Source organism: Gossypium hirsutum, chromosome A09, assembly GCF_007990345.1.
Source record: "Gossypium hirsutum isolate 1008001.06 chromosome A09, Gossypium_hirsutum_v2.1, whole genome shotgun sequence".
NCBI classification, from domain to species: Eukaryota; Viridiplantae; Streptophyta; class Magnoliopsida; order Malvales; family Malvaceae; genus Gossypium; species Gossypium hirsutum.
The window spans coordinates 58,714,136-58,727,117 of NC_053432.1; the positions used below are offsets into that span (position 1 = coordinate 58,714,136).

General features: G+C 31.4%; 1 protein-coding gene across 1 annotated transcript; it reads left to right on the plus strand.

Annotated features, from left to right (window-relative positions):
* Nucleotides 1-8,967: 8,967 nt before the first annotated feature.
* Nucleotides 8,968-11,806, plus strand: LOC107891823 (chromatin remodeling protein EBS). Its single transcript, XM_016816745.2, has 5 exons — nt 8,968-9,265; nt 9,785-10,127; nt 10,227-10,295; nt 10,390-10,531; nt 11,581-11,806. The coding sequence occupies exons 1-5, from the start codon at nt 9,166-9,168 to the stop codon at nt 11,605-11,607; spliced, it is 681 nt and encodes a 226-aa protein (XP_016672234.2). The 5' UTR covers nt 8,968-9,165; the 3' UTR covers nt 11,608-11,806.
* Nucleotides 11,807-12,982: the final 1,176 nt, after the last annotated feature.

The following is a 12,982-nucleotide window of genomic DNA, read 5'->3' on the forward strand; positions in this document are numbered from 1 at the left end:
CTCTTATGCACGTCCCGTTATATGGCTCTTCGGAGCTTTCCGATTAAAAGCTCTTTCATGAGCCTCCTGATTAATTGGCTCTCTAAAGTTTCCAGATATTGGTTTGCTTAAACCTTCCCGATATTGGGTCGTATGAGCTTCCCGTTATATGGCTCAAAAGAGCTTCTCATTTATATGCTCAAATGAGCAATCCCGAATATGAATTGACAAATGACAGTTTTGTACACTTAGTGTGTACTACTTGTGTATCCATCGATATTTTAAATGATTCAATAGGAAAAATTATTATATGAAACAATATGAGTACGAAATGAATTATTACTCGTATATGCATGAAATACATAATAATGATGTTACTTGACATGTTGAAAAATGAGATCAAAGGTACATGTGTATGAAACTTGTCTGATGATTATGTACATTTGAAATTATGAACTATATAACTAACATTCTTGATAAGGATATGTGCAAGGGCTTTGATCAATTTGCTTTGAGTATGCTTTGAATGTTTACTTTAATGTGATTAAATGGTAAGTTAAATTCCATGTTATACAAACTTACTAAGCATTAAATGCTTACTCTGTTATTTCTCCTATTTTATAGTAATTCGGAAGCTCGTTAAGGTTGGAAGCTGGTCAAGGCTACATCACACTATCCATTGGCCTTTTCGATATATATATAGTAAACTCATTTTGGTTATAGTGGCATGTATAGGTTAATTAACCAATGTTGGCATGTAATTGTTTTGTTTATAATTAGCCATTGGAATAGCTTGTGATAGACATGTTTTTGATGTGTAATTAAGAGTCTATATATGTTTGATTGTGTGTTTGAAATGAAGAATGATGGAAATCATATAGGCATATTGGTTATTGGTTGAAATGACATAATTAGTACAAAGATGTTTATATATGTGTTAGGTTAATTTGATAAAAATGGACACTTGGTATATGTATTGAAATGTCATGCATAATACTTCTTGTTGGCCTAATTTGAATGAATGGTATTGGCTTGTGAATGTGTTAAAGTGTGAATGTAAGTGGAAGACTAATTGGGTGAGAAAAGTGGCCTTAGAAATGGCCTATTTTCGTCCATACGGGCAGAGACACACGGCCTCACGTGCAAGCGTGTGGTTTGGCCGTGTGTCCTCTATATCTTAAAAATTTTAAAACAGAATGCTCAGAATTGTTCAAATGGCCTAGTACACGGGCATGTGACTTGGTCGTGTGACCTCTGCACCTATTTATTTATAAGTCAGTATGCTCACATGGCCTAGCACACAGATGCGTGGCCTGGCCGTATGACCCAAATTAGAGAGTTACACGAGTATAGACACGGGCTAGACACGGCCGTGTGTCTCTATTTCGAATGCCCACATGGCCTAAGACACGGGCGTGTCTCTTGACCATGTGAGCCACATGGCCCGGCCATACGGATGTGTATCCCTTGCACCTTGGAAAATTTTTAATATTTTTCGAAAAATTCTCCGAGTTCCCGATTTAGTCCTGACTTGTTTCTAATGTATAATCTGGGCCTAAACGACTCATATAAGGGACGTTATGATTGTATATGATTGTTTTCTGATATGAATGCTAAATGTTATGAAAATGTCTGTAATTGATCTGTATATTTCGATAATGCTCTGTAACCATATTCTAGCGATGGATATGGGTTAAGGGTGTTACAACAACTCAGACAAGTGGACATCAATAAGGTATTTTTAAATGGAGATCTGATGGAAGAATCATTCATGTATAAGCCACCTAGATTCGGAAAGGAGTCAACTACAGGAGACAAGCTAGTATGCAAACTGAAGAAAGCATTATATGGTCTCAAATAAGCTCCTAGAGCTTGGTTTGAAAAATTAAAGGAGATTCTATGTCAGCATGATTTTAGACAGTCTCAGGCTGATGTAGCATTGTTCATTAGAGGCATCAGTGGCAAGAAGATCTGTGTACTAGTCTATGTGGACAAGATTGTGATTATAGGCGATGGTCAAGAAGAAATTAAAGAGCTGGTTAAGTTAGCATTATGAGTTTTCACTGAAAGATCTTGGAAATTTAAAAATCTTTTGGGAAGTAGAGGCTCATTTGATTGGTGATAAGCTGTTACTTAAACAGAAATAGTATATATTGGACATATTACACGAAGCAGGAAGGACGGGTTGCAATCCATTGCCTACACCTATGACATCTTCGTTAAAGCTGTCTACATTTTCAAGAGAGTTGTTGGAAAATCCAAAATGTGTTGGGAGTATAGGAGGAAAACTAAAATATTCGGGTACTACTAGACCAGATATTACTTACTGTGTGAACAAGGCCAGTCAACTTATGAATCAACCAAGGGATATGCATTGGTCTACTGTGAAGAGAATTTTGAGGTGGCTTTAAGGCACTTTAGATCATGGAGTCATATTTCAATCTTCACAGCAATTGAAATTAGTTGCTTATGCCAATGCCGATTGGGGAAATAGTGTTGATGACAGAAGATCAACATCAGGACATATTGTTTATTTTGGAGGAAATCCGATTAGCTGGAGTTCTAAAAACACAGCCTGTACTGGCCCTATCTACTACTGAAGCAGAGTATAGAAGTATTGCTAATGCTGTTTCTGATTTGAGCTGGATTCTGTCTTTATTGGAAGAACTTCAATTTGAAACCGCAGGGAAATCAATAATATAGTGCGATAATTCTAGGGCGGTAGCTATATCAAGCAATCCGGTGTTTCATGCACGATCTAAGCATGTGGAACTACAAATGCATTTTGTACGAGATAAAGTGGCAAGTGGAAAGCTGGAGGTTAACTATGTTCCAGCAGCAGAACAGGTAGCAGACATTCTGACACAACCATTGACCACATCTCTCTTCACTCGATTTAGACACAGGCTTAAAGTTGTTTCTCAAGAAGAAATCATGTGATCAATAAAAGTTTTAGAAAGCTGAGAAATGGGGAGAATATCAGAGGCATAACCGTCACGTGGTTAGTCTGTTAGATTAGAGGTTTATCCAGCAGTTAAACCTCTCTTGATCTGTATATAAGTACACATGATGTATAAGCTTGTATTCATTCAAGATCAGTCAGTTTATTCAATATAGTTTAACTGTTTGCAAGTGTCTTGCTAAGCGTGTACGATACTCTAGTCTTAATTTGCGTAGGTTAATAACGTTTTCATTTTTTTTTCTTTGATTTTTAACAGTTTCAAAAGTATTTTTGATAAGTAAATCCAATTATAATGTAATAACAAACGTATATTGTTTTTCTATGTTATTAGGTCAAGTTATGCATATAATTTCTATACTCTAATTGTTTTTTTTTTCATTTTTATTATTTTTTTTAAATTTTAAAGGTTTAGTCCAAATATACCGTCATTAAATTCGTTAAGTCAAATTGCACTATTTTTAAAATTTTAAATGACATATATAATTACATGTATAATACTATTCCTATTTCCTATTTACACTCAGATCCATCTCTTCTTGTATTAACAATAATATTCATACTAATTAAGTTAAGACTTAATCGACAGAAAATTATGTTATTTTAATTAATGAGATTAATGATTATTATTTGATGTAAAATTAGAAATTTCAAAATTTTAAAATGCGTAGAGATTAAAAATAATTAAATTAGAGAACTTGAATTAAAACTAAAATTTATATGTAGTACAATGCTATAGCAAAGTGTAACCTAATTTAATTGATGAAATTTGTATCATGAATGAAATTTTAAAATTCAAAAAATATAAGTACTAAAATTGATCTAATGTCTTAATTTGAATGGAGTGGTGTTTAAAGTTATTATTAGACACTCGTTCAACACAAGTTCAAACCGTGTTACTCTTATCTCCTATCACTAATAATATATATAAAAAAATGATCTAATTAAAATATAAGAATTAAACTCACAACTTACATATAATACTGAATTTTTATGTGATTAGTGATAATTAGAGGTGTGCATGGGCCGGGCGGCCCGGCCCGGCCCGACCCGAAGGCCCACCCGAAAAATGGGAGGGTTTGGGTAAAAATATAGGCCCGAAAAACGGGCTTGGACAAAAAATGAGGCCCGTTTAGAAAACGGGCCGGGCCTCGGGTAAGATTTTTTTGGCCCGATTTTAATATTAAATTATTTTTAAATTTTTTTTATTTTTAATTTTAAATAACTTTAGTACTTTTACTTTACTTTTTTTGTTGTTTTGATGTTATTTTGATATTGTAAAACTTTTGTTATTAATATAATTTAATTCTTAATTTAGTTTTAATTTGTTTCAAATTTTCAATTTTAATATAATTACTTTTTATTATATTTTTAATTTATGTATTATTTTAATAATTATTTTAGTCCCATTATTTACTTATTTTTTGTTTTAATATTTGTTTTTATGTTTTAAATGTATTTGATTTATTATATTTTAAAGTTTTTTATTTAATAAAAAAAGCAAAAAAAAAATTTAATATGACCGGGCCGGGCTTGGGCCTACCATTTTTTTCTCGGGCCGGGCTTAGACAAATTTTCAAGCCCAGGCCTTAAAAACGGGCCGAAATTTTTTTATGGGCCCGGCCCGAACCGGCCCATGCACACCTCTAGTGATAATTGGTGAAAATGGTGGACTTGCACATTCTCCTCACAACAGAAAGCCTTATATTCGCTCTTTTTCAAAAAAGTTACAAATTATTTTTGGACAGATTCTTCTTTCAGAAAAGATAATAAGATAATTTATATTGATATGTAAATTCTTACCATCAAAGAAAAAAGAAAGATAAAGTTTCTTGTACATTGAAAATAAAAGAATTACGTATTAAGAAAATGGTATCAACATATGATTGAAAGTCGAACAATACTGAGAGAACACTGACTTGAGCCCATCATTTTTAAGGAAATATTGGAAAGAAACACGAATATAAGCCTCATCGTGTCAGCCACAAAACCTTAGGAGATGATGCATTTAAAGTCTAAACAATTGTAATTCTTAATTTAATTATGTATAGAATTTTTGGGTTATGATTATAATAAACTTCAAGTAATACGTTTTTAAGTGTATTTCGATGTTAAGAGATAACTCTTCAATTCGTAAAAAGAAAATTAATAAAAAAAATATTTGAATCCTATTTATAAATATTTCACAAATTAACTAATCTTTCAGACTTAAGAAATAATTTCAATAAATTTAATTTAAAAAATTTAACCCTATTTATACATGTATCGCTCTTACTAACATATTGAACTTTAGCATTAGTATACCAATTCCATGTCACCAATAAGCTTGTTGTCAATGATGTGCTTTATATTAGATTGGATTGTCCTAAATGATAGAATTGTTTACTAACCGTAGTCTTTTTGCACATTTGTTATTTAGTTTGTTTGTTTTCAAAACAAGTAAAAGTTCAAGTGTGAGGAGTTGATGAGTTCTAATTTGTGATATTATTTTGAGCTTTTTTATATTTAGTTTTTGAATTATTTTGAAGTAAAATGATTAGTTTTAAGGTCATTTTACTGTTTTTGGTAATTAGGTTAAATGGTAGGAATTGCTATAAATATTAATTAATTTTTATGTTTAGTGAATTGACTACTAAAGATTTGATTTTGCTTTGCATGAAGGAGTACAAAATGGATGTGGCTTTGGCAACTTCGAATCCAACGTTGCGACATTGGTCATGCATCGTCACGAACTCGCCATGTTTTTGGCAATAAAATCATCAAATATCGAGGGCGACGTTGAGACATTGTGGACTCAACGTTGCAACATTGGAGCAAATAAGGGAGCTAGGCAACCAACATTGAGGACAACATACGACGTAGGCTGGGCAATGCCATGACTTTTGATAATGGTAACCATCATCCTGACATTTGGAAATTTAGTGCAACGTTGTGACATCAAACAAATGTTGCAACGTTGCCTTGTTGGAGACAAGTTAATGAAGCGAAAAAGAGGAAATTTGCCACTCCAAAGCCAAGCCTATAAATACTAATTATTAACTTATTTTTCCAACAATGTTAAACGAGTTTAAGCTTAGTTTTCGGTTTTCTCTCAATTTTACTTGTAATATCTTTTAGGATTTGATCTTTCTTTGTAATTGCATTTTAATTTTTTGTAATTTCTTTCTATTCTTGTAATTTCTAAGCCCTTTTTAGTTTGTTTTTCATATTTGAACCTCTCTACAAGCTGAACCTTAGAAGTGGGAGCTTGTATTGAGTTGAGTTTTGCATATATTCAAAGTTTGGAAAGAATTTCTCTCTATTTTAGATAAGATTTACTTTCTCTAATCTTTAATTTGTGTTTAAATATGTATGAACCCATGAATTATAATGAAATGATGTTTTTGTTCAAATCCATCGTGGAGTGAATATGGTTTAAAATATAAGAATAAAATAGGAATCCTTTTAATTAGATGATTATGCATGTTACTTGAGTTAAATCATTCAACTTAAGTCGTACTAAAACTTAGATCAAAAGTAAAGGAGACCAATTTATACAGTACTGCATGATGTGATTTAATCTTGCCAAGTATTATGAAGTTGAGAGACCTAACATGAGCTAATTTAAGAAGTGAGAATTGCAATTTAGTGGTAAATTCTAAGTATAATATGAGTTGAGAGATTGATTAGGTTTTGAATTAGTAATAGCATGACCGATATAATTAGAAGTCTGTTCATTTAATATTAGAGTGATCAATTAGTTTAACGGTAGCTTTTAATGTTTTTTAGCCAACTACATTAATTCAATCTTTTTTTTTAGAAGAGGTTAATTCTATCTTTTAAGTTAATTAGATTATAGTTTAGAATAACTACTTGTACATTAGATTATAGTATATGATATAATATTGCATGATATAATAATATATAAATATTAATATATCATCTAAGCATCACCCATATTTATGAAGTAAGTTACTTTATTTTGATTATATTTTTATATTTTTACAATTTTATATAAAATTAATAAAAACCCACATGTAATATTTGAAACTGAACCCTTATAACTTTCAAATTTACTGCTTAAACCAAAGCTTCAATCACTCTTTTTTTTAATAAATTCTTTAATAAATATATTTTATTTCAATTCTTCACTTAAATTGTGAGCACGTCGTGATTTAGTATATATTATAATATTATAATATTATATGTATAATATATATTGAGGTAAGATATTAATTTATATTTTATATAATAAATATTTAGCTAAATTCAATTGAAATAATATGCTTTAAATTGTTAATCATATTCATAATCAAAATGTTTATATTCATGTCATTCTTTTAATAAAGTTGATAAACATTTAATTAAGCATAAATAATAGATATAATGTAATTTTCTATAATTGTATCTTATAATGAGATCGATGATGTAATATAAGGTAAACTATCAAAATAGTCACTTTTATTTCTTTAAGGTTATATTTTACTCACTTATATTTGAAATGTTACGTTTTAGTTACTTACGTTAATATCTTGTAAAATTTTAGTTACTGAGCTGTTAATTGTCGTTAAAGGTGTAATGGTAAGCTAACGTGACAAGTTAAATCATAATTTCAAACAAAAAATTTAGGTTAAATTATGCAATTAATCTCCATATTTTTTTTTGTTTTGAGCAAATATTTTATGTTCTTTTAACTTTTCCTTTTTTTTTCTTTATTTTCCTTTCTCTTATACTTCTCTCTATTTTCCTCTCTTCTTTATCTCTTTTAACGTAAAAAAAAAATTAATTGCTAAAAGCAAAAAAATATAGGGACCAATTGTATAATTTAACCTAAAATTTTTATTTGAAATTATGATTTAACGTGTCACGTCAACTTACTATTATACCGTTAATGGCAATTAACACTCAATGACTAAAATGTTACAACACGATAACGTAAGTGACTAAAATATTATATGAGAGAAACAAAAGTGATTATTTTGATAGTTTACCCATGTAATATAATTTAACCTAAAATTTTTATTTGAAATTATGATTTAACGTGTCACGTCAACTTACCATTATACCGTTAATGACAATTAACACTCAATGACTAAAATGTTACAACACGATAACGTAAATGATTAAAATGTAACATGAGAGAAACAAAAATGATTATTTTGATAGTTTACCCATGTAATATAATACACTATACTATACTTTATATAATATAGATATAATATATAATATAACAATAAATTTAAGTAATCTAAAAACTACTACTATTATATTTAAAAAAGTTATTTTAAAAAGTATGGTAGATTTTTTTCTTTCTAAAATATATTATGTCATATTATAGAGTTAACTATGCATGTGACATGTTTCACACTTTTTGAAGACATAAAATTTATCATAATTTTTTAGATAATTTAAAAAGTCACCATATTTTTCTAAATAATTTTTTAAAATATCATTTTTATAATAAATTAATATTATGTTGAAAATAAAAATATTTACATTATGAATTGAAACATCAAAAATATTTGAATTTGTCTAATCACCTAATCAAAACAGATCTAAATATGAAAAAAAAAATTCCAAAAGAGTCTAAGCTCAAAAATTAATTTGAGAAAGGTTAAGTCCAAGAAAATCTAATTCAAAACAATATAAATTTGAAATAATTCAAATTTTAAAATAGCCTGATCGGGGCATGTCCGAAAACACTCGTTTGCCAACTCTACTATTTGAACAAGTAGTTCCTGGTTTTTGGGAGTACTACCACCATGTCTTTTGTGGATGTCTACGAGGATTATACGTACAGCTTTGAGTGTCGCCAATCTCCAGCTGTATATCATGTCCTTTGCATTAATCCAGTTGAAACATGGTGCTGAACCTGATGGTGCCTCTTTGTTTCCTCACCACTGATGACTGTTCTTCTCCTATTATGGGAAAAGAAAAAAAAAAGAAAAAGAAAAAAAGGGTTAAAAAATGGCAAAGGCAATGGAAGTGAACGTGGCACCATCTAATTAGCCAAAACAAAAGACAATAACTCAGATATGAAAAATCAGAAAATTACAGACACCCAAAATGCACTTTTAATTTATCCACATTATTAATGAACAAATATAATTACTTTACACTTCACTTGTTCAAGGAACTTAGGGTTTCCACTCCTTTCAATCCTTCCTTTTAATTCTTCAAAACTTCATACTTTACCCCATTTTGAGCTAAAAAGATTGGAACTTTGATACCTAAAAACCCTATCTTCCATGGCGAAAACAAGACCTGGCTCCTTAGCTCCCAAGTCCAAACCAGGGAAAAAGGACCTCGACTCTTTCACCATCAGAGGCACTAACAAAGTTGTAAGAGGTACAGTGATTTATATGTATGTATACATGTATACATCTACGAATACGTATATGGGACACTAAAAACAAATTGTTTATTCGAAGGAAAAAAAAATTGAGGGAATTTTCGAATCTTGTCATTTCGTGCCATATCAATTCGAAATTTTCTAATATGATAATTAGCATTGGGTTGTTTTTGTGGTTGGATTTTGCTTGTTGAACGATGTAAGTCTATTGGCAGAGTAAAGGTGGTGGCTTATGCAAATTCTTCTCTCAAATGTATATTAACATCAATCTATGCATATAAGTGTAGATAGATGTTATGAATAATGTAGTTTGTGGTCAATCAAGCCATTGGTTTAGTGGGAAAACTTGTGTGAGTCCAAATTGATTGGGGTTAGGGCCGGGGTTGATCCTTGTGTTGGTAACCCATTTTCCCTCACCATTTGATTATTGTAATGTAATTGCTTGTACAGAGAAAGAAAATGAAAAAGGTAGTTTGTGATAGCTAAGAGTGGAAGCTTGATGTTTTTTTTTGCAGTTGGGGATTGTGTTTTGATGCGTCCTCCGGATAATGGTAAGCCTCCATATGTGGCACGGGTTGAAAAAATCGAATCGGATAGTAGGAACAACGTGAAGGTTCGAGTCCGATGGTATTATCGTCCAGAGGAATCACTTGGAGGAAGGAGGCAGTTCCATGGAGCAAAGGAGCTGTTTTTATCTGATCACTATGATGTGCAGAGTGCTCAAACCATTGAAGGGAAGTGCATTGTTCATTCTTTCAAGAACTATTCTAAGCTTGAGAATGTTGGAGCTGAGGATTACTTTTGTAGATTCGAGTATAAAGCTGTTACCGGAGCCTTTACGCCTGACCGGGTTGCTGTGTGAGTACCATGATGTGTTGGTTTGTGGAATATGATTTTCAGGTATAGGAAATATGGCATTGATTCTTTGGTGTCCCTGGGTTTTTTCTGTTTTTGAAGGTACTGCAAATGTGAGATGCCATACAACCCCGATGATCTCATGGTACAATGTGAGGGCTGCAAGGACTGGTATGGTGTTCTATATTTCCTTTTACAGTTTCCCGGCACCATCTCTCCAATAACTTTTGAGATTGATGTAATGTTCATCTTACCATTCTTGGAGGTATCATCCTGCTTGTGTGGACATGACAATTGAAGAAGCAAAAATGTTGGATCATTTCGTGTGTTTTGAATGTACCGAGGATGATGCCAAAAGATCACAGAATGGATTTCATTCATCACCGGTATCTGATTCTGATGAAAAGGTAAAACTGTTTTTAGACTAATTAGCTTTCCCTTTAACAAATACTGTTATCGACATATCGTGTGCAAATCTTGCATCACCCACATGCAACATGGAAGGGGTATTGACATATTGTTGTTCGATAACAATTAACATATAACCGGTAGCTAAGTTATTTTAAAACAGTGATAAGAGTTCATGTTTTCTCACAGAATGTGACTTTGTATTTGACTCTATGTGCGTGTTTGTTTCACCAAGCCTATTGTTTTCCGTAGTAGCTTGCAAGCTCTACATTAGGTGCCATTATACTTGAGTGCTTCCAAACTGGGTTAGCCAATGAATTCAAAAATGTTTTACCTAAAAATAATGGGATATATAGCCTTTATGGACCACGCGCACTCAAAATCTCAAGTTAATGTTGGTTATCTATGTTAGTGCTAGTGATTGTAAATAGATAGAAAAGCTCATTTTTTTCATGGAACATAGGGGATGGTAATCAATTTTCACCCTTTTCCCTAAAACAATGATTATATTTCTGTTTAAGTGCCATAGCGTTTTTGGATATAATATTGGAGTTAATATCTGGCTGATTATCTATTGTAGTTTTCATCGATATAGATCTGGTTTGACTGCTCGCGTATAGCATGATATATTGTTGAAACCTACCTACTCACGTGCATGAGCTTTCGGTTGGTTTTTGGTCTTTATTGAGCATAGTGTACATAGTTATTCTTTTCATTTCACCTACATGTGTGCCCAAGCATTTAACCTAAGTGCATTAGCAGGTGGTCTCTTAGAGAGGTATAGGCAATCATATTATGCCAGCATGGTTGTAAAAACCATCCTGGACCAGCCTATTCAATTGTTTGTGTTGGAAACCGGTTGGTTTGGCAATTCAACTATATTAGTTGAATCAGCAAATTAGTGAACCTGTAAAAAAAAGGGAAACTGGATAAACCAGTTAAATACCGATAAAACTGGACTTTTTTTATCATATTTTGGTTACTTTCATCATTGTTTTTTCATTAATATATTTTGTCCTACTTTTCATCTTTTTTCGATCTCATTCAGGTGGAGACGAAGCGACGAAAGAGATGAAATAAAGCAGGTTAAATTTTGTTGCATGAGAGGAGAAGAGTTGTTTATGGAGATTAAATGTAGCTTGTAGACTGTTATTAAATATTGTATGAGTTGTATAGTGGTTTGGCCAAACTGTTGGCTGTTAGAAACATGTGTGTTCAAGACATCATAACTTAAGTCCATGCAGGATGATTTAAATGAAACCAATATTAGCCTATCTTGGCTTTCCTTATATTATATATAACCTAGTTTCTTGTCATCTTCATCAATGAGGGGTTCGCCCGTAAAATGGCTCGTCCCATTGAAGATTTATGTCTATTTGTCATGTGGATCGTTGGCAGATCACATCAATATTATTTAGAGACTATTACTATCGCACTCGATAAAGTTCTCATAACTTTTGTTGACTCTACCTATCATGGAGGCTTTGTAGTAGGAGCCAATGTACATTTTATTTTTCTACTCAATAAATGGGTAAATTAGTTTATGTACATTAGATCAAAAAGTAAACTAATTTTTCTATTAAAAATTTAATTTATTTTTAATATTAAAAATTGGTCTATGTATGTTAGCATAATGTATATTTGGCACATCATGTGTCATTGCGAGACTAATATACCCATTTTCTAATAAAAAGAATAAAATGCAGTTTGACTTCCCTTTATGTTATTTTTGCCACCGTACGGAATATAGTGGGTCACATACTATAAAAATTCATAGTCCTATTGTTAGAACTGTAAAAAAAGATTTAATATAAAACTTAACAAACTAGGATTTATTATGTCAAATCATCAATATTAAATCAAGAACAAAACTAAATACAGAAATATATTTGAATCCATTGATTTCTTGAAATTTTCGGATCTTATGGTTTTGATCCAAATTAGCACACAAGTAATTCAGAGAAGGTAACTCTCTTTTTTAAAAATGAGATATTAGAAAATTTACGTATATATAATATGGGGGCAATTACCCTAATATATAAGTTTTGCATATTAACTTTAATTTCTAACAAGTCTATCATCAATTAGAAATTAGTTACTAAAGTATCTACACATATTTAGCCAATACTTTTTTTAATAACTAAGGCCCAATAAACCTTAACCAAATTAGATCACTTTTGATTTGGGCTTGTAACGCCCCATAATTTATATTTTTGTTTTTGAGAATTCGTGACACACAACTGTGTATCTACTTCAGTGGTTAAGTGTTCTAGGTGTGCGTGTGTGCGGTCCCAAGTTCAAATCTGTTATTGAGAAAATTTTGGTATTTCTCTGATTTAAGCCTTATTCTTGAGCAGCGGGCTTATATTCAATTATTGATAATTTTATATCAGAATGGGCCTATTGATCTGATGGTTAAGTTGTGTGTTGGTATGTTGGAGGTCAGGGGT

Excerpts from the sequence above, each read along its gene's own strand:
- LOC107891823 (XM_016816745.2), top strand. The coding sequence starts at position 9,166 with ATGGCGAAAACAAGACCTGGCTCCTTAGCTCCCAAGTCCAAACCAGGG. Across the intron at positions 10,296-10,389 it reads TGTGAGGGCTGCAAGGACTG|GTATCATCCTGCTTGTGTGG; the intron begins GTATGGTGTTCT and ends CCATTCTTGGAG. Across the intron at positions 10,532-11,580 it reads TATCTGATTCTGATGAAAAG|GTGGAGACGAAGCGACGAAA; the intron begins GTAAAACTGTTT and ends GATCTCATTCAG.